We start from the raw sequence: 22,859 nt of genomic DNA on the forward strand, positions 1-22,859 counted from the left end.
ATGACCTCGCAGTTTGGTCCCTTTCCCCCCTTTTAAACCAACCATCCAACCACCCCCTCCATCCACTCTCTCAATGGTCTGATTTGTCGACCTGGCTCTCTGCATGGTTCCATGTGTCCCTTCAGTTTTGTTCCTCTTACCTATTCTTAAATTTTTTTTCTCCTCTTGGATCTTGATCTCCCCTTCTAAATTCTCTGTCTTTAGCATGAGAAGTTTGGGGAAGAACTCTCTCCCTAGCATCTACAGCAGGGATTCCTCTTCCCCCTTCCTCCCCTGCTGTAGACCCCCCCTCCATCCTGCTAAGTCACCAACATGGATAGCCAGTCTGTGTGATGGGGCTCTTAAGTACCCATCTGACTGAATCTCCTGACAATAAAGGGATCATACTACTGATAGCCATGTAAGCCAAGGAGTGGTTTCTCGTCATCCTGGTGCATCAGAACTCCCAGCAACAGCTGCTGTGCCAAGCAGCTGTTGCTGTAGTTAGGTGGCACCCATGGGGAGAGCCCGATTGGAGTGGATGGGCACACATGGGGAAAGCCCGATTGGAGTGGATGGTATCAGGGTGGATGTTTGGTGCATGAAGGGTATCAAGCTGCAAAAAAATTTGCCAGTTTCAAATGTCCGCCTTGAGTGATGGATTATTGAATGCTGTTTCGTATGACCCTGCAGCCTTGCCTCCCTTGGCTACACCCTGGGAAGAGGGCCAGGCTCGTTTTCTTGGAATGAAACAATTACCCCTCTACCTGGTCTGTACTAGGATGGACAGGGGCACAATCGCCACCACAAAGCCTTTGGTTTTTGTGGACAATATAGCAGAAAGTTTGGCGAAGTGGAGTCTCTCAGTAAAATGCAGTTGGGCTCCCTGTTGATAAAAGCTTCTTCTGCAGCCCTTCATGCTTGTTTCGACTGCCTTGGTGACATCTCGGTGTCTGTTACCTCTCACTAGTCTCTTAATATGGTCCAGGGAGTGATTTTTCCCAGAGACCACCTCCTGCAAACTGAAGAAGAAATCCAGGCTAATCTGGAGTGACGCGGCATTAATTTTGTTTGATGTGTGCAGAAGGTTAGGAAATAAAACTGCACCGATACAGATGCCTTTATTCCGGATTTCAAGGAGATGGTCAAGGTTGTGTTATCAATGCCATGTGAAGCCTTATGTCCCACCACCCATCAGGTGCTTTTGGAGCTTGTGTTTTGGGCATATGTCTTCACACTGTATGATGGGCCCTCTGTGTGGTGACTGTGGCCCCACCCACTGCACGAGGAAAGTACCTGCGTTTTGCCACCTGCATCACCTGATCTTTTGGTTCCAGATCTTGCGGAAGGAGGTCATCTCAGGACAAGCCACCCTGGTGCCCCCAGAGGTGCTATTCTCCCCTTTTGCAACCTGAGTCTGACATCTTATTTTGTCACCGCATCCTCATTGGTGATGACCACTGACCCTGTGACATGACCTTCCCTTTGCTTCTTTATATCTAACCTGGAGTCTCCCCACACGATAATCCAGTGGAGTTTCAACGGATGTTACCATCACCTTCTAGATGTACAACAACTTGTTTCTGCTTACTGTGCATTGTGTGTTGCTCTCCAAGAAACTCACTTTCATGATGACCAGTATCTAATCTTATGTGTTTATCAGGTAGTCTGTCAGGACTGGGCCCGCCCTGGGAAAGTGTCTGGAGGGGCCTGTACTTCAGTTTGCAGTGACTGGATTTCCCTCTGTACCAATCTAGAGGCAGTAGCAGTAAGAGTGCGAATGACCACAGGAATCACCATATGCAGTGTCTATCTCTCTCCAGGTAGACCACTTCCTTTTGTTGACCTGCCTATCTTAATACAGTGACTACCACCCCCTTAGCTCATCCTTAGTGCATGCCACCCACTGTGGGAGAGTGCCACATCAACAAGTAGTGCTCTTCTAATTGACCAACTAACTGCAGACTTCGATTTGTCTCCTCAAAGACAGTTTCCATACCCATTTCAGTGCCACTAATGGCACATTTTCTGCTATTCCTCTCATGATCTCCTCCCTTGCTACCTCAGGAAGATCGTCGTGACAGTGACCACTTCCCAATGATTCTATCATTCTCCTGCTGTTGCCAGGCAGACACGCCCCCACATTGTGCATTCCGCAGAGCCAGTTGGCCTTTATATGCATTTGCTGCGTACTTAAACACCTGTCTCTCTGACTGCATTGATGCGCTTATGCAAGACGTCTCTGCCACCGTTCAAGCTGCTGGCACTGCTCTCCCCCTATCCAAAGGTCCCCCTCGTCAACCGGTCCCATGGTGGACCAAGGATGTAACAGTCACTATCCAGGACTGCTGACAGGCACTGCAGCGATTAAAGGACATCCTTCCCAGACCAACCTTATCAGTTTTAAGCATTTCCATGCTATGGCTCACTACCTTATGAAGCAGAGTAAAAAGGAATGCTGAGTGACATTTTCCTCCCTGAGGATGTTTGCCTCTTCAGTGCACGTTTGGTACAAGCTCCATAGCCTTCTGGGCCACCAGCGGCAGTAAATTGTCCAGGGTCTTATCCTACAGGGTGCTCTCTTTAGTGCTCCATCAGTCCTTGCAGGCCACTTTGTGACACACTTTGCAACAGCATCAGCAAACTCTTCCTATCTTGCTACCTTTCTCTGGCAGAAACGTCAAGTTGAGCCTTCCTCTGTTTAAACCCCCATCAAGCTGAATCCTTCACTGAATGGGAATTCTTGCAGGATCCTATCTTTTCACATGACATGACCCCAGGTCCGCATTCCTAATCCAGAGGCAACATCTACTCAGGGTCTTCAACCACATTTGGTTCACAAGTGCATTCCCCTCGCAGTGGTGAGACAGCATAGTTATCCCCGTCCTTAAGCCTGGAAAGAACCAAACAGATGAGGAGGAGGAGATTAGTGTTTAACGTCCCGTCGACAACGAGGTCATTAGAGACGGAGCGTAAGCTCGAGTGAGGGAAGGATGGGGAAGGAAATCAGCCGTGCCCTTTCAAAGAAACCATCCCGGCATTTTCCTGAAGCGTTTTAGGGAAATCACGGAAAACCTAAATCAGGATGGCCGGAGACGGGATTGAACCGTCGTCCTCCCGAATGAGTCCAGTGTGCTAACCACTGCACCACCTCGCTCGGTTAGAACTTCTTATTCTGGCAGCTCTCGACAGCTATCGCCCGATTAGCCTGAACAACATACTTTGTAAATTGCTCAAGGGGATGGTTAACTTCAGATTATAGTGGGGTACTAGATTCTCGAGGCATTTTGTCACCATATCATGGATTCCGATAAGTACGATCTCCATCTGACCATTTACTCCGATTGGAAACAGCAACCCTTTCACTAACTGCCGGCGCCATTACGTGTTCTTCTTTGACCTACATAAGGCATTTAACTCGGGTTAGTGCTGTCACATTTAGCTTTCACAGCCTCCCTTCAGGTTTTTATCCCAAAGTTTTTATCCCACTGGTTCTTCCGGGTTTGAGCTGTTACTTCTAATCACTTCTCAGATTCAGAAGAATGGTATCCCACAGGGTTCTGTGTTGAGTGTCCACCTCTTGTCCATCGCCATCAGTGGGGTTGTAACCTCTGTTGGGCCTCCGGTTACCCCAGCATTGCATGTTCACAATTTTTTAATCTGGTGCAGCTCCCACTCGGTAGCACCTGCTTTAAAGCAGCTCAAAGACACCATCTGACGAGCCTCTTCACGTGCTGTCTCCCAAGGCTTCCAGTCTTCTCTCTCCAAAACACAGGTTATGCATTTTTGTCGTCAACCCACAATATACCCCAATCCAGAACTTCATTTAGGTGACTAATGCCTAGATGTTGTAGCACAGTTCCATTTCTTGAGCCTTATCTTTTAATAAAAAGCTGACTTCGCTGCCCCATATTCGCCACCTGAAGACTACCTGTATGCGGAAGCTTAATGCTTTGCACCTCCTGCCCCACATAGTCTTGGGGTGCTGCTCTTCATCTTCACCTCACTCTGTTTTTGTCCAGACTAGATAATGGTGGTCAGATTTATGGCTCGGTAGCTCCTTCCACATCTTTGCTCAATATGTTTTATGTGTTCGATATTTACCCTGGTATTATTGATTTTGATTTGCCCTTTCCACATTAAATTTACATATTATGGGGTGTGACTGAAATCACTGCCTTTCACACTAGCTGTGTTGACAGTCTCTTCAGACATGGGGATTCCCGTGTTTTCTTACCCAATTGCTGTTTGACGATTCCCTGACCATCCCATGCAGCCTGTCCTCTTTGCGAAAGAGGAATGTCTCTCCTCTGATATCTGCCATTGGGTGGGATTGCCGGTTGGAATGTATCTGTTTTCCTTTTACACTGATGGTTCTAAAATAGTAGGTATGTATCAACTCAATGAGCAGCTTGGAGGCTATTGACTCGTGCTACTCTAGTCACCATTTGGTCACTGCTGTCCATGACCTTCTCTGTGCCCTTGACCGTTCCGCCTGCTCTGTTGATTTTCTGTGGGCCCCAAGCCATGTAGGCCTCCCAGGGAATGAACTGGCTGTCTGTCTGGCTAGAGGAGCAGATACATGCCCACCATTCTCTTTCATGATTCCAGGTGGAGATATGCGGATCCGCATCAAATCTCTTTGGCCCAAACTGGATATAAGGACCAGAAAAATAGGCCCCCAGAAGTAACTTTCAATGCTTGTGCGGGCCACCTCACACCTCACCTTACCGTATACAGGACAATTTGTCAGTGCAGTGTCTTAATTAGGTTGTATTACAAAATGTTGTTAGTGAGGTTAAGATTGTGATAACATTTCTGCCTGTCATAAAGATAGTGGTACTAATTTTAATGAATCTGTTGTATGGCATCCTACTCCAGTCAGTGTTAACTGGTTGTAGTGCTTGTTTCAAATAATTTCTGTATTTGGTGTTTTTAATTGATTATATTTTACACCGTTATAGGACAGAAAAAATGTATTGTCTGCCCTCATTTTAGCTTATGATGTTACGGTGACTGTTATGCTTAATTTTATGTAATTGATGCTTTGTTAGGGTGGCTAAATCATGAGTTGTCAGTAATTGGCTGTCCAGAGTGTACTGAAGTGTTGTTTTAACAGTTGTTTTCTGTAAAATACTGAGATTATTTTGTGTTAAGAATAATTTTCTAGTTACTGGATTACATAATTTTGAATTCCTCAGTCATTGTGATCAGTATCTCGGTCTTTAGTTTAGCCTATTTTCATGGTATCTTTGCTCAATATGTTTTGTGTGTTCGATATTTACCCTGGTATTATTGATTTTGATTTGCCCTTTCCACATTAAATTTACACATTATACTCAAACAAGATTTGTTTCTTCAAATTTTTTCCTATTGCTATTCCTCCCAGAAAGTTCTATTTCATTTCAATTCTTGCTGGGTGATACTGTGTTTCTGAATTTCATTTGTTATTGGTCATATATCTTAGAACTACATAGACTGTCACTCTGTGTTGCAGGTGGAAGCCCTCTACAACGAACAAGCTAATTCTGACTTCTCTATATTTTGTGAGCTTTTGAAGGACTATGTCGCATTGTTTGGCGCAATAAAGGTAAATTGCTCAGTCTCATGTTTGTTGGCACTTACCTAATGGAAGAAAAATATGCTGTAGTCTGACAAGTTGTAAAGGTAATGAGTGGCTAACTTGTGTATGCATGCTCCTAACACTCGAAATAAATCTCCTATAATTGTCACTGCATTACCAAAAAGATCTCACTTTTAAATATATGGTTTTGTGTAGTGTTATTAATGAAATGGGTGTTCCATGGTAAGATTTTTCAAGCTGTTATGCACAGTACCCCCGTAAAATAGTGCTCGACAGCTGCAATAGATTTCTTGAAAGACCTATTATATGGTTACACCAACAGCTGCTGTCAAAATCTTAAGTGTATATTATGAATTGTTTGGCCAGTGTCAGAAAATATAGACTGAAACTGGTAGGCACTTAATAAAGTTTTTGACAGCAGCTGATGGTATATGTCTTTCATGAAATATAAAGTCTTTGTTAGGGGGCAGACTTTTCACTTAAATGTTTGATGTTTTAATTGCCAGTTTCAGAACAATTCTAGAAAAGTCAGTGTCTCCTTACTTGGTCCTTAATAAAGAATTAGCTGAAGCAAAGTGTAGGCACTACATGAAAGTTTATAAATACTTCAGGAAATGGGACAAACAGTAATTTTAATTCTTCATATTTCTGGAGACTAAATACTATTGAATGTGTAGATTTGGGTGAAATATTGATTTAACCATAGCTTTTAAAATACAATATACAATACAATAAGTATTGTTCACTCTGTGGAAATGGTTGCACCATACACTCCCAGTTCAGGAGATTTGGTGATTCAGATTATTCACTTCTAATTTTCATTATTTTATTTGCTGCTCTACAGAATTACATTTAACACTTTTACTTATACTGGTTATCACTGTACCTGTAAATTTCTAGAATCTCTTTCTTTGGTAACTTACCTATATCTAACTTCCTAGTGTGTTTATCTTCCTTCTTTCTCTCTGTTATTAAATACCTGAGTTCAAAGCAGGATCTAAGGACATGTCAGTCAATTGATTCCTGAATCATCTGTAACCATGTTTGTGGCTGCTTTTGTTTAGTGTCTCTTGTGCTTCCCCAATTACTTATTTGTTTTGGAAGAGGGTGTGAACTAAACCCAGTTTAAATCCATCTCAGAACTCTCTTCAATGATACAATATTAAAAATTCTGTTTCCTTGCATTTTAGGAATTTTGAATCTTCTGTGTTCTGTTATCTCATTACCTGGTGACATGATCATACCAATACTGTAGATTGTAAATGGATAAATAAGAAATCTCCTCACAAAGTGGCAGCAGTGGAAAACACACACACACACACACACACACACACACACACACACACACACTAGATTCCTTGTCTTTAATGTTAGCAGATGATTCACAGGTGATTAAACTGGTTCTTAGTTTCCTACGTAAAAGTGATTTTTATTTTCAGACATAAGGTTTTGTTTTACTCCTGGAGCAACCTTTCAGAGCCAGTGGCCCCTTCTTCTGGAGGGAAAGGAAGAGGGGTGAAGGAAAAGGACTGGATAGGTTTAGGGAAAGGGATACAGTTCAGAAAAGTCACAAAGAATGCTGGGTCAGGGGGGAGAATTGCCGGATGGGATGAGAACCTAACCTCTCCAGTCCTTTTCGTACAGCCCTCTTTCTTCCCCTTCAACTTTTCTGCCAGAAGAAGGAACCACTGGCTCCAAAAGCGCATACAGCATGTTCTTATTTTTCCCTTTTTATTATTTTTCCAATGCTGTTGGCAACATAGAGGCTCCTCACACTGTAAACCTTCAGTCAGCATTTTAGTCTAATGCTAGCTTTTAGGCTTTGATACACAATTAATGGATATTTATTTGATCTAGTGAAGCAATGTTTTACGGCAGCAGTTGGTTTGCATAAAAACAAAAATTACCGTGTAGTACAAGGTGCTGTGTTCATCATGCACTGATTGGTTCAAAGACGGATTTCCCATTGTAAATGTCAGTTTTTTGCAGATTTTTCTGTTAATGTGCATGTAATTAATCAGCATCATTACAGAAACTTATTACATTAACATTATACCAAAATATGTGCGTGACAGGTGTATAATTTTTCAGGAAGTGTTCCATGAGAGGGTCAAGGTGTATCAAAATTGGCAGCACTCGCAGCAGATGTTAAATAAAAAGAGAGAACAGAAAGCAAAATTGGAGCTGTCAGGGAAGTCAGATAAAGGAGTGCAAGCTGGGATGGAAGTTGTGGAAGTAAGGAGTAATATTTTCTATATCTAATAGTGTCTTGTTTCTGTTCACACTTTTTGCAGTATCCAACAAAATTTTATTTAAATTCAGTAGCTTTTGCTGTACAAGGAAACGTAAATTTTGAACTTTTAAAGAAATTTCCGCAAATAGGTAAGCTGTGACTGTTGCAGGATAGTTGTTGTTGTTACAAATCCTTAAAATATTCAATGTGAATGTGCTAATGGTAATGCAAGACAGTGTTGAACTGCTCTCCACCAGTATTTCGAACACCAGTGGCACATAAAGTACAGAAATCTAGAAACCTTAGTGTGGTAGACACAATGTTGAGAGTAAGCATACATGTACTCCAGCCTATGTTTCAAATTACTTGGTTAGTTGTTACAGACTTCATGGAAATAAAAATGCATGTTTGTAACGGGCTCCAAACACAGCAGTGCAGAGAAGTGAGCACTGAATACTGAGAGAGTACAGAGCAGTATGTTCTGTAATACATTTTATGGGAAAATGATGCTCAGGGTAATGGAGCATTGATAAAGTTGATAAGCACTTCCCTCATCAGTGCGTTATTGTATTGAAAGGAAAAGCCATTGCCAAAATGTATTGTGTAGGGCCGGACAATAGGTTAGTGGAGCTTGTCCTGATGGCTTTGATACTAGTGAGAGGTGTCAGACATCGGTACATGGTGTTGTTCCAAACTGTCGAATCTGCTTCCATGATAAACCCATGGAATTGCATTGAATTGTCAAACAGCTGCATACAGTTTGGTCAACATTGTACTCCTGGTTGCCTCCAAAAGGGCAGTGCACATTTGCATTGCCTCCTCCTCGGGATACTTACAAACAATAATTTGTAGTCACCAGCTGGCATTGGCAGTGAGCAGCAATCTCGAAGGGAAGGGGAAGGGATAATAGTGTGCAGACAGAGATGAATGCAGTCTGGTGGAGAGTGCAGGGACTAGACTGCGAACAAGCGCAGTGTCATGAGGTTGTGGAGCAGGGAGGTGCAGAAAAAGGAGAAAAAATGGAGAGAAGTGGGGAAGGTGAGTGGATGCGTTGGCAGAGGGCTGCAAATAAACAGGGTGGGAGATGAGAATGGGGAGCAGACGGTAGGACGGAGGGGGTGAAACTGTTGGACGGAAGTTGTGGGAACAGTATGTTACCATAGATTCTGGCTGGGATAATTAAGAGTGGAGAATGTGTTATAAGGATAACTCCTATCTGCACAGTTCAGGAAAGCTGATGACAGAGGAAAGGAGCCAGGTGGTGCAGGTAGTGAAATAGCCTTTGAAATAAAATGTTGTTGTGTTTAGGTGTATAGTGTGCCACAGGATAGCCTATTTTGCCCTTGGCCACATTTTGGCAGTGGCCGTTCATCCTGGTGGACAGCTGGTCGGTAGTTATACCAGTGTAAAAGGCTATGCAATGATTGCAACAGAGCTGGTAAATTACATGGCTGCTTTCAGAGGTGGCCTGGCCCAAGATGGGTTAGGATAAACCTGTGACAGGACTGAAATAGGAAGTGTGGGGTGGGTAGGTTGGGCAAGTTTTGAACCTGAGCCTTCCACAAGGGTATGATCTTTGTTGCAAAGGATTGGGAGTGGTATAGGGTTGGACTAGGATGTTGTGGAGGTTGGGTGGGCAACAGATCACCACTTCAAGAGGGGTGGGAAGTACGTCGGGTAGGATGTCCCTTATTTCAGGGCACTGACACGTAATGAAAGCCCTGGTGAAGAATGTGGTTAATTTGTTCCAGTCTGGGGAGGAACTAGACAGTGAGAAACATTCTCCTTTGTGGCTGCTTCTTAGCGGTAGTGGGAGGATTGGGAGTGTGAGGGGAAATGGCACAGATCTGTTTGTGGACTAGATCTGGGGTATAGTGCCTGTCTGTGAAGGCCTTGGTGAGGCCCTCAGAATACCTAGCAAGGGAGTTTTTGTCACTGCAAATAGACTATCCTCAGGTAGCCAGGTTATATGGGAGAAATGTTTTTGGTTTGAAAGGGATGACAGCTGTCTAAAAGCAGGTACTGTTGATAGATTTAATGTGACAGAGGTGCAGACGGAGCTACCAGAGAGGTGGTGATGAACATAGAGGCACTCTGGGTTGAGGAGGATAATATGAAGTGGATGGGAGAGAAAGTGTTGAGGTTGTCAAGGAACAAAGATAGGATGTTTTGGCCCCGAGTCCAAATCGTGGAGATACCTTCAGTGAACATGAACCAGATTAGGGGTTTGGTGTTTTGGGAGGCTATGAGGGTCTCTTCTAGATGGCTCAACAAAAAAAAGGTTGGTGTAAGAGGTTGCCATGCAGGGGCCCATAGCTGTGCCACAGATTTTTTTATGTACCTTCTCTTCAAGTGAAAGTTCTGGGTTGGGATAAAGTTAGTAATGTGTTTGAGGTAATGGTTTTGGAGTCTGAGAGATGTCAGTAAAGCTAGCTTTCAAAAGCAGTAAGACCATGGGTTTTAGGGATGTTTGTGTGTAGGGAAGTGGTGTCAACAGTGATGAGTAGAGGTCCAGGAGTTAAAAGGGTGGGTATGGTAGAATGTGAGTGAGGGAAGTGGTTAGTATCTTTGACATGGGAGGCTAGATTATGGGCAATTGGTTGGAGGGGTTGGTCAATGAGGGTTGAAGAGGGCTGAAATTCTTCCAGTGGGGGCTCAATAACCAATCACAATGGGGCATCCAGTATTGTTGGGTTTGTGGATTTCGGGAACATGTGGAATGTGAAGGGGTGTGTGTGTGTGTGTGTGTGTGTGTGTGTGTGTGTGTGTGTGTGTGAGATGTAGTAGGGGTGGCGAGGGAAATTGACTCAGATGAGATGTTCTGGGAAGGGCCTAGAGCTTTAAGCAGGGATTAAAGTTTGTGTGGGACTTGTGGGATGGGATCAGTCTGGCAGTCTCCAGGCGGAGTAGTCAGATAATCAGCAGAGGCCTTCTGCCAGTAGCCACTGCGATTCATAACACTGGTGGAACCTGTATCTGCAAGTAGTGTGATTAGGTCAGGATTTGTTTTGAGGTTGTGTATGGCTGTTCTTTCTTCTATTGAAGGGTTGGTGTTCTGAGGGAGGGACCTGGGGAAGGACAGTGAGGCTAAGTTGAAGGTAAGGAATGCCTGGAAGGTGACCAGTGGGTGGTTTGGTGAGAGGGAGGGATGGCCACAGTTGGATGGTGGTATAAACTTGAAGAGGCAGGGTTCAATGTTGGAATTAGGGTAGTTTTGGTTTGAGCGATTGGTGGCAAAGAAGTGCCTCTATTGCAGAGATCAGGAGAAAGAGAGTTGACAAGTCAATGACCTATTCTTCTTCTCCTGGTCCCTGCAATGGAAGCACTAGTTTGCCACCAATCCCTCCAACCAAAACCACACTAATTCCAACATTGAACCCTGCCTCTTCCAGTTTATACCACCATCCAACTGTGCCCTCTCCCCCCCCCCCCCCCCCCCCCCCTCACCTGACCACCTTCTGGTCACCTTCCAGGAATTGTTTACTATCAACTTAGCCCTCACCATCCTTCCCCAGGTCCTTTCCTCAGAACACCAACCTTTCAGCAGAAGAAAGAACAGCTATACACAACCTCAGAACAAATCCTAACCTAATTGTCCTAGTTGCAGGCAAAGGCTCCACCAATGTTGTTACGAATCACATTGACTACCTGCCAGAAGGCCTCAGTCAATTATCTGACTACTCCACCCATAAACTCTGCCAGACTGATCCCACCCCACAAGTCCAACACAAACTCCAATCCCTGCTTAAACTCTTAGGCCCTTCCCAGGACATCTTCCCTGAATCTTTCTCTCCACTACGGCACCCTGCACGCTCATCTCCTACGTGCTCCCCAAAGTCCACAAGCCCAACAGTCCTGGATTCGCCACTGTGGCTGGTTATTGTGGCTCCACTGGAAGAATTTCGGCTCCCATTGGCCAACACCTCCAACCAATTTTTCGTAATCTAGCCTCCCACATCAAAGGCACCAACCACGCCCTTCAGACTCTCCACCATCCCCCACCCCCTTTGCCTCCTGGATCCCCACCTGTCACTGTTGACGCCATTTCCCTATATGCACAAATCCCTCATGCCCCTGGTCTTACTGCTATTGACCACCACCTTTCCCAACATCCTTCAGACTCCAAACCCACTACCTCATTCCTCATACACCTTACTAACTTTATCTTAACCCATAACTACTTTTCATTTGAAGGGAAGGTATACAAACAAATCTGTGGCACAGCTATGGGCACCTGCAAGGTACCCTCCTAAGACAACCTTTCAATAGGCCATCTAAAGGAGAACTTCCTAGTTTCCAAGAACATCAAACCCCTAGTCAGGTTCAGGTTCATTTACGATACCTTCCTGATCTGGACTTAGGGCCAAGACACCTTATCTTCGTTCATTCACAACCTCAACATCTCTCCCATACACTTCACATGGTCCTCCTCAACCCAGTATGCCATCCTCCTAGATGATGACCACTTTCTCTCTCATGGCTCCACCTGCACTTCTGTCCACAGTAAACCAACCAACCACTAACAGTGCCTGCATTTAGACAGCTGTCATTACTTTCATACCAAAAACCCTTTCCCAAATATCCTGGCTGCCCGGGGATGGTGTATCTGTAGTGACAAGAACTCCCTCGGTCAGTATGCTGAGATCCTCACCATGGTCTTTACAGACTGGCACTATCCCCCAGATCTAGCCTGCAAACAGATCTCGTGCCATTTCCCCTCACACTCCCAATCCTCCCACCACCCTTGAGAACTAGCCACAAAGGAGTGTCTTTTTCATTATCTAGTGCCACCTCAGACTGGAACAACTGAACCACATTCTTTGCCAGGACTTTCATTATGTGTCATCGTGCCCTGAAGTAAGGAACATCATACCTGATATACTTCCCACCCCTCCTAAAGTGGTGATCCATCGCGCACTCAACCTCCAGAACATCCTAGTCCATCCCTACACCACTCCCAATCTCAAGCTCTTGCCACAAACATCATATCCCTGTGGAACATGGAGGTGCAAAACCTGCCCAAACCACCCACCCGGTGCTTCCTATTCCAGTCCTGTCACTGGTTTATCCTACCCCATCAGGGGCCAGGTCGCTTGTGAAAACAGCCATGTTGTTTACCAGCTCTGCTGCAATCTTTGTGTTTTACATTGGTATGACTACCAACTGGCTGTCGACATGCAGCTGAATGTAACAAACTTGATTTCAATGGCTGCTTCACTACCTGAGCCATCTGGATCCTTTACTTCACCATCAGCTTTTCTGAATGGCTCATTCTCTGCTCCTGTAATTATCCCGGCCACAACCTATGGTAACGTACTGTGTCCACACTCTCCACCTGACAATTTCACCCCCTCTGTCCTATCGTCTGCTCCCCATTCTCTTCTTCCACCCTGTTTATTTGCAATCCTCTGCCAATGCATCCACACACCTTCCCCACTCTTCTCTATTTCTGCTCCTTTTTTCTGAACCTCCCTGCTCTGCAACCTCATGACGCTGCACTTCTTGGCAGTCTAGTCCTTGCACTTTTCACCAGACAGCATTCATCTCTCCCCATCTGTACACTACCATCCCTTACCCAACCCCTCCAGATAGCTGCTTGCATCCCACATGATGTTAGATTCCGGCCAGAGATGCGGAAGTTGGCAGTCATGTGTGTATAAGGTAGAGGGCTGTTGCCGAAAGCTATATGTGAGTGTCTTTTTTATTGTGCTTGTCTACGAGTTGACATGTCTTCTTTATGGTAAGTAGCAATCTCTTCCTATATTGTTGATATTCCTACCTGGGTTTTCCATTGCTTGAAATGATTTCTTGAGGCATGTTGACTGACTGAAAAGTGTGCACAGGTCACACTGTCCTGTTCACAATTGGAAACTTGGCTCTTCACTGAATTGCACACATTATGCAAATTACATTTAGCTTCATTACACTGGGGCATGTACATAGATTGCTTGTGGTCAGTGGTATTGAAAAAAACGGGAGTTCTGATTTAGAAAAGTAAAATTACAAAAAGTACTCTGTAGAATCTTGTCACATCATAAAAGTTGTACAAAACTTTTTGGACATTTTAATTTTCCTATTTTGTTTCTTAATGAGTAAAACTGGGACTATTCACTTGCATTTGTTAGGTGGTTTCTTCATAATTTTGGGTGCCTTGAAAAGCAAAGAAATTTTTCCTCTTTTGTTTTTCTTGCTTCTTCTTATAGGGTAAAATGCCTTCTGGAACTAAAGCGATTGTCTTTGTTTAGAAACTTCACATTATTTTAGTGTATTTATTTGATTGTATTTTGACCCTGTATGGTTCACCCTTCCTCACCATTTTGAATGGGCTTGAGATTTTTTATTTTTAGCAAATCCTGAAGAAAAACAAGGAACAGAAAGAAATGGTTTACATGCAGTTTTTGCTCACATCTGTTTTGCCAATTAAGGCAATAGCTGTGATACTGCTATTTTTTTTTATTCATTACAAATGCAGATATGATAGTTTGTACACCAACTGCCATTTCTTTCTTCCTGACGCTCCCATATCATGTTACCTCAAGATCCATACATGGCATTAGATACACACCACTTTTTCAATCCTTTGGTTATGGTTTCACTTGAGATTCACCTGCAGGTAGTAATGATCCATTCACCAAGCTTGGGTATTGAGGGCTTTTTTGACTTCCCCCTGGAGTGAAAGTATGGTGTCCTTTTGGGAGGAACTCACTATAAAGCTGTTTCAGGTGAGCTCTGATATATCTGTTCACAGTAACATCCATCATTTGAAGGCCTAATATATGTTGTCAGGAATTATTGTTAGAACTGCTTTGTTCTTAATTATCAGCTCTTTTAGTGTAGTGAAGTGTCTTGTGAAAGAATTCAGCACCAACATTCTCCTCCTCCTCCCCCCCCCCCCCCCCCTCCTAAGAAAATGGCTGAGCATTTTGTTCCAAATGCTTTTCAACCAACAAGCCTGCATTTTTCTTGACATGTTAAGTCCTACAATCACACTCTTTTGGTGAATTTGCTGTGCAGCTTATGGGGCACCTTCCTGCTGTGAGCTAGGAAACTCAGCAGAACTGTTAGTTTGGCCTTTCCATTGTAAGGACTTCTTCTAATATTACTTCTAATGCCCTGGAGTCTTAACATTTGACAACATATCAAAATAAATGGGATTAGCAAATAGCCATGCTTCCTTAGAATGATTATGTTCTGCTGATAAGCAATGTTTCTCATAATGACAATCTTGCTATCAGGTAAGTAAGGAAATTGCTTATACTTGACATATCTTCAAATGTATGGACATTACGACCACATATTTGGAGTGCATTTACTCACTTATGAAGCTTCTTCCAGCAGGCACAATTTGAAAACAGTAATCCCCATAAATATAAGGAGGAAAAAAAAACCTTGCAAAAATCATTGGCCACGTACCCATTGATGTGAATATTCTGATAGACAATATAATTAACTTCAAATGCAACCTGACATAATGCCTGATTGAGCACTCCTACTGTGTTGAAAGATTCACTGGACCATAAATTCAAAGATTCGTTTGATGCCACTCTTATGTCCTATAGTATAGTCGGTGACAGATGATCCCTGCAAAGCACAAAGGCTGCAGATGGAAAAATTAGTCATCTATAAAGCTGTGATAACAGTGGGTGTTCCCATAGAAACTTTGATTTTTGAGCTTGACAGGTGAAGCAGCTGCACCAAGCCCACTGTAACTGTCATGGATCATAACTCACAGACTGCTAGGGGCTGTCATTTGCAAGCCTTCTCATCTGTATGTATCTTCTGAAAGCCGCTTACTGTAGCTAAGCTGTGATCACCATCTAAAATTTTTCCCCCTTCAATTATCCCAGTTACCAAACTGGTACTCCTCGATGCCTCAGGATGCTGATTCTGTCAACCTAATCTAACCACAACAGAGGGGTATCTGTTGAGAGACCAGATATGTTGTTCCTGAAGAGGGCAGCAGCCTTTTTCAGTAGTTGCAGGGGCAACAGTCTGGATGATTGACTGATCTGGCCTTGTAACACTAACCAAAACAGCCTTGCCATGCTGGTACTGTGAACAGCTGAAAGCAAGGGGAAACTACAGCTGTAATTTTTCCTGAGGGCATGCACCTTTACTGTATGGTTAAATAATGATGGTGTCCTCGTGGGTAAAATATTCCGGAGGTAAGGTAGTCCCCCATACAGATCTCCGGGCAGGGACTACTCAGGACGGCGTTGTTACCAGGCGAAAGAAAACTGGCATTCTAAGGATCGGAGTGTGGAATGTCAGAACTCTTAATCGAGCAGCTAGGTTAGAAAACTTAAAAATGGAAATGGATAGGTTTAAGTTGGAGATAGTGGGAATTAGTGAAGTTCGGTGGCAGGAGGAACAAGACTTCTGGTCAGGTGAATACAAGGTTATAAATACAAAATCAAATAGGGCTAATGCGGGAGGTGGTTTACTAATGAATAAAATAAAAGGATCAGCTATTACGAACAGCATAGTGAATGCATAAGTAGTTTATATGCCAACTAGCTCCGGAGATGATGAAGTGATTGAAGAAATGTATGATGAGGTAAAAGAAATTATTCAGATAATGAAAATTTAATAGGTATGGGGGACTTGAATTTGATAGTAGGAAAAGGAAGAGAAGGAAAAGTAAGTGAATATAGAATGGGGGTAAGGAGTGAAAGAGGAAGCTGCATGGTAGAATTTTGCACAGAGTATACCTTAATCATAGCTAACGCTTGGTTTAAGAATCGTGAAAGAAGGTTGTATACGTGGAAGAGGCCTGGAGGCACTGGAAGGTTTCAGGTAGATTATATAATGGTAAGACAGAGATTTCGGGATCAGGTTTTAAATTGTAAGACATTTCCAGGTGCAGATATGGACTCTGACCACAATCTCTTTGTTATGAACTGTAGATTAAAACTGAAGAAACTGCAAAAAGGTAGGAGTTTAAGGAGATTGTACCTGGATAAACTGAAAGAACAGAGATTGTAGTGTGTTTCAGGGAGAGCATTAGGGAATGAGTGACAGGAACAGGGAAAAGAAATACAGCAGAAGAAGAATGGGTAACTTCGAGAGATGAAATAGTGAAGGTAGCAGAGGATCAAGTAGATAAAGATGAGGGCTAGTAGAACTCCTTGGGTAACAGAAGAAATATTGAATTTACTTGATGAAAGGAGAAAATATAAAAATGCAGTAAATGAAGCAGGCAAAAAGGAATAAAAATGTCTCAAAAATGAGATCAACAGGAAGTGCAAAATGGCTAAGCAGGGATGACTAGAGAACAAATGTAAGGATGTAGAGCCATATATCACTAGGGGTAAGATATAGTGCCTACAGGAAAATTAGAGAGATCTTTGGAGAAAAGAGAACCACTTGTATGAATATCAAGAGCTCAGATCGAAAACCAGCTCAAAGCAAAGAAGGGAAAGCAGGAAGGCAGGAGTATATAGAGGGTCTATACTATAACGATGTATTTGAGGGCAATAGCAAGGAAATGGAAGAGGATGTAGATGAAGATGAAATGGTAGGTAAGATATTGTGTGAAGGGTTTGACACAGCACTGAAAGAACTTAGCCGGAACAAGGCACCGGGAGTAGACAACATTCCATTAGAACTACTAATAGCCTAAAACTCTACCATCTGGTGAACAAGATGTATGAGACAGACAAAATACCCTCAGACTTAAAGAACAATATAATAATTCCAATCCCAGAGAAAGCAGGTGTTGACAGATATCAAAATTGCCGAACTATTAGTTTAATAAGCCACGGCTGCAAAATACTAACGCAAATTCTTTACAGATGAATGGAAAAACTGGTAGAAGCTGACCTTGAAGATCAGTTCGGATTCCGTAGAATAGTTGAAACACATGAGACAATACTGACCCTACGACTTATCTTATAAAATAGATTAAGGAAAGGCAAACCTACATTTCTGGCATTTGTAGACTTATAAAAGTCTCGTGACAATGTTGCCTGGAATATCTCTTTAAAATTCTGAAGGAGGCAGGTGTCAAATACGGGGAGCGAAAGGCTATTTTCAATTTGTACAGAAACCAGATGGCAGTTATAGGAGTCAAGGGGGCATGAAAGGGAAGCAGTGGTTGGGAAGGGAGTGAGACAGGGTTTTAGCCTATCCCTGATGATGTTATTCAATCTGTATGTTGAGCAAGCGGTGAAGGAAACAAGAAAAATTCGGAGTAGGAGTTAAAATCCATGGAGAAGAAATAAAAAATTTGTGGTTTGCCGATGACATCGTAATTCTGTCAGAAGCAGCAAAGGACCTGGTAGAGCAGTTGAATGGAACGGACAGTGTCTTGAGAGGAGGATATAAGATAAACATCAACAAAAACAAAACGAGGATAATGGAATGTAGTCTAATTAAATCAGATGAAACTGAGGGAATTAGATTAGTAAATAAGACACTGAAAGTAGAAGAGTTTTACTATTTGGGGAGCAAAATAGCTGAGAAGATATAAAATGTAGACTGGCAGTGGCAAGAAAAGCATATCTGAAGAAGAGAAACTTGTTAACATTGATTATAGATTTCAGTGTCAGGAAGTCTTTTGTAAAAGTATGTGTATGGAATGTAGCCATGTATGGATGTGGATCATGGATGATTAATAGTTTAGACAAGAGGAGAATAGAAGCTTTTGAAATATGGTGCTACAGAAAAATGCTGAAGATCAGATGGGTAGATCACTTAACTAATGAGGAGGTACTGAATAGAATTGGTGAGAAGAGGAATTTGTGGTACAACTTGACCACAAGAAGGGATCGGTTGTTAGGACATCTTCTGAGGTGTCAAGGGATCATCAATTTAGTATTGGAGGGCAGTGTGAAGGGTAAAAATCATAGAGGGAGACCAAGAGATGAATACACTAAGCTGATTCAGAAGGATATAGGTTGCAGTTTGTACTGGGAGGTGAAGCTTGCACGGGATAGAGTAGCATGGAGAGCTGCATCAAGCCACTCTCTGGACTGAAGACCACAACAACAACCAGTCAAGTTTTGCGATAAATTTCATTTTTTATGCAATTGTATTTAGTGTTTCCTCATTTGTTAGCTAATCTGCACATCCATCTTCTGCAGTATATTGCATCACCACTTTTCAAAATCTTCTATTCTCTTCTTGTTTGAACTATTTATATTCATTTTTCGATTCTGCACAGGACTACACTCCAAATACCTTTGGAAAAGACTTTTATTCTATGTTAGGAAATTGCTCTTCCGTTGGCTTGTATATGCAAAAACTATTTGGCCAGTAGTATAAGTATGTAATATATTTCCCTGTGTATGAAAGCAACTGTTACTAATATGGATGAATAGTAATCTTATTTCAATGTAATGCCTGATTTCCAGTGTACGATAAGCCAACTCTACTCATCTAGACAGTCAAGATGAACTTGATGGTTCCTCCCCCCCCCTGCCCCTCCCCCTCCACCCCCCCCCCCCCCCAGCTGTACTTTGACTTATTAAGAATCAACTAAGTAATAGGCAATGATAGTAAGAGTTTGGAGGATACTTCTTGGAGATTCTACCTTATCTGTGACAGATTAAAGACAAATATGGTACAGAAAGACATTAGTCTTAATTTCACTGTAAAACAGTACGTACAGTGACTTACTACTCAGACCTGACCATGTTCTGTGTGGTGCAAACTTCTAGTTTTTATGGTGCAAAATTCTAGTTTTTACTAGTTCCTGAATCATAATTTGAACTCCTGTTTACTTTCAGTGGGAGTCCAAAGTTGAACGTGGTCAAGAAGAATTTGATAATATTTCAAAGATGATTAAAAAAGAATTGGAAAGATTTGAGATCAATCGTGTGAAAGATTTCAAGGCAATCATCGTTCAGTATCTGGAAAACCTGATGAACAATCAACTACAGGTATCTAATTAGTGCTAATCATTAAAAATTTTGCCGTTAAGCTTTACAGTGTGCTTGAATGATGGACCTGCTAAACTTAATAATCAGTCTAGATATTTGAATATTATGATCTTGGCAGAGATAAGAATGAAAGTCTTCGGTCGAATGTAAATAATAGAAGAAGAAAATGCGACATCATGCTGTAGAGTTCAGATGTTGAGTGCTTAATAGGCACCTATGTTTCCTATACCTACCTCTGAAGACAATCGTAAGAAAGCTTAACAATGTTTCCAGTCATACTCGTGTGCCTCTTTCTTACTCATGTGCCTTCTTAACACCTCAGCTGAGAAGAGCCTTCCCTCCTTCGTTTATTTTTAGTCCATGTAAGTAACAGATATCTGCTACTGCCACCAGTGTTGTATTTCCATGTCTACCATAGCCATTTTAGGCCAATTAATACCAACCTCCATACACTATTAACTGACCAAAAACATGCCTTAATGAAGTATTTTAGATGAGTATCATAAATGTAACTGATTTCTTGTTCGATTCTTGATAGGACCAAGGAGAAGGCAGTGCAAGCGCACAATCATTGTTTAATGAAGATTATGTAGTGATAATGTGCAAATGTGCTGTACTGAATTTGAAATTACAAAATCAGTGAGAATACATAGGACTTCATTTAATATTTGGTCATAGATTATAGACACAACCACTCCCCCCACCCTCCCAGTGGGCTCGCCACTCTTTGGTGGGTTCATGCTTGGCTACCATGGGGCCTCAGCCTTCGCAGCACCTTTTCCCTTCCATGTTGCATGTCTATCCTCTCGCTATTCTTTTTACTCTCCCTTGGGGAACATGTCGGGATGTTCGTGGGAATGTGTTCTGCATTTTCAGTAGCCTGACATCAGAACAGTCTCTCCACTGCTTTTTGCTTATCTTTTCTTTCTTTGTTCCCCTTCTCCTGTCCTTCATCTGCTTCGGTGTTAAAGGTTCCTCTTCTTCTTCCTCCTGGTGCACTCCTGAATGTCAGGCCACACATCTGATAAGTAATAGGTGGCTGGGTAAGGCGTAATTCCCAGCCATGGCTTTATAGGTAGGGCTTGCACGTACCCTCTGGTACAGGTCAGACCCAGGGAGGGGTGATCGCCTGATCTGTTACAGTCTCAAATTGCCAATTGGTCCCTCTGTTAGGTGTTGGGATGTAACCTCAGGTGTGAACTACCATCTAAGGCGGGTGGGACCCCCATGAGGGTCAGAGGCAGGGGGGGGGGGGGGGGGCTGGACGGAGCACACCATTGGACACGCTGGCAGTTGTGGGGATTTTCTCACAGTGAGTCACTCATCTCCTTCAGTCTACATCTACTAAACAGAAACAAAATGAGGCTAACGATTCAAAGACCCTCCCAGCAGCACTAGGGTTCCTCGTGGTTTCACGTACTGAAGACGGTCAGTACTTTGCAATGGTAAATGCGTTCATTATCCAGAAATGTGTCGGAGTTGCCAGCCCTGTGAAATCCTGCTCTCATGTAAGCAATGGCATTTTGCTTTTTAGAGACTACTGCTGATTCTGAAGCCCAGCAACTGCTTGCAGCTTTGCTCCTCCATGGCTATCCTGTTCGTGTCAAGGCGCATTGCACGCTGAATTGTTTGTGTGGTGTTATTTACACTAGGCTGCTCAATGGTCTTATTAAGGCAGAAATCCAAACATACCTCTGTGATCAGGGCATCATTGCAGGCCATTGGGTGATGATAAAGGTAGAGGCATTCTCAGTGCTCACACGCATTCTTTTTCTGATGTAGATATAGTAGTGCTTCCCTCAGACATCAAAGCAGACTGAGTTATCACAGTCTGACCGTATATCCCAAACCCAATGTGCTGCTAACTGTGTCGTCATTACAACCACACTCGCATGTCCTGTCAATGCTCAGCTAAATGTGTAACCCGTGGTAAGAATGCTAACGAAGGCAATTGTCTGCCTATTACCCGCTGCATCAATTGCAATGGCGATCATGCAGGCTCATCCCAAGATTGTCCCGTGTATCTTGATGAGCAGACCATCCAGGAGATCTGGGTGAAGGAAACGGTGACTTAACCTGTTGCTCCCAAGTTGCTAGTTAGTCAGAAACACTGTGTTTTACTTTTCAGCTCACATTATGTTCTTGCTACATCTCGCTCTATGAAGGACATGGTCACACAGACCTGCGACCTCAAATTCAGCACTGCAGTTGAAAAATCACCGTGTCATGGTAGCATCCCTGTCTCCTCCTCCAGCTGCACAACAAGCCATAAGAAATCTGCCTCATGGGGCAGCCACCTGCTACACAACCGGCAGGCTGGAAAGGGCAGAAGGAATACTTTCATGAAGACTTCTTATGCCCTCAAGCCAACAAACATCTGTATCTTCTTCTGCCACCCACAAAGGCTCCAAGCAATCAGAGGCAAATGGTCTTCTTCACCAACTTGCAGATCCTCTTGAATGGTGTCACCACATAACATCCTTATCTAGCTGACTGCCATGTTGCCAGTGCGTACTGCTAACCATTTTTCTACCCTGGACCCGACAAACAGACAAGAATGCTGATGTCTCTCCAGATCTCTTCGAGCAGGATCCTACGACCTTCCATCTCGCATGGGGGGAGTCATACTGCTCATCCGGTGTCACCAGGGCTGACTTCCTCCAGCTTATTGGGCAACTCCCTCACCCCTTTCTGCTGCTCAGTGACTTTAATGGACACCATCTTGTTTGTGGTTCTCCCAAACCTTCTCAACCAACTTACCCTCATGTGTCTTATCATGGGAGCACCCAAGTTCCTTTCAGACTCAGTGCATACCTATTCCCATTTGGACGTCTCCTTCTGCACTGCCAGCTTGTCCATCGTCTAGAGTGGTCCATTCTCTGACACACACTCAAGCAACCATTTCTCATGTGCTAACATGTTGCTGACTTCTACCCCCACCTATGTGCACACCTAAATGGTAGCTTTCTAAGGCTGACTAGAGGCGTTACTCCTCCCTGGTGAACTTCAATGAACAACATTTCCCCAGTTGTGATGACCAAGTTGAATACCTTACCAACATTATCCTTATCGCTGCATAACTTTCCATTCCTCGCACTTCATCTTTACCATGCCATGTCCTTGGCGGAATGAGGTGTGCCACAGCACAATTTGCGTGCTGAGATGTGCTCTCTGCATTTTT

General features: G+C 43.2%; 1 protein-coding gene across 1 annotated transcript in view; it reads left to right on the forward strand.

The window, feature by feature from the left end:
* LOC124798535 (sorting nexin-2) overlaps window positions 1-22,859 on the forward strand; it is a 53,456-nt gene that overhangs the window by 24,106 nt on the left and 6,491 nt on the right. Inside the window, exons 8-10 of the mRNA XM_047261984.1 lie at window positions 5,477-5,569; window positions 7,655-7,798; window positions 19,526-19,678. Of these exons, the coding sequence (XP_047117940.1) occupies window positions 5,477-5,569; window positions 7,655-7,798; window positions 19,526-19,678 (390 nt within the window). The remainder of the gene's footprint in view (window positions 1-5,476; window positions 5,570-7,654; window positions 7,799-19,525; window positions 19,679-22,859) is intronic.

The sequence above is a fragment of the Schistocerca piceifrons genome, chromosome 5 (genome assembly GCF_021461385.2).
Source record: "Schistocerca piceifrons isolate TAMUIC-IGC-003096 chromosome 5, iqSchPice1.1, whole genome shotgun sequence".
Classification (NCBI taxonomy): domain Eukaryota; kingdom Metazoa; phylum Arthropoda; class Insecta; order Orthoptera; family Acrididae; genus Schistocerca; species Schistocerca piceifrons.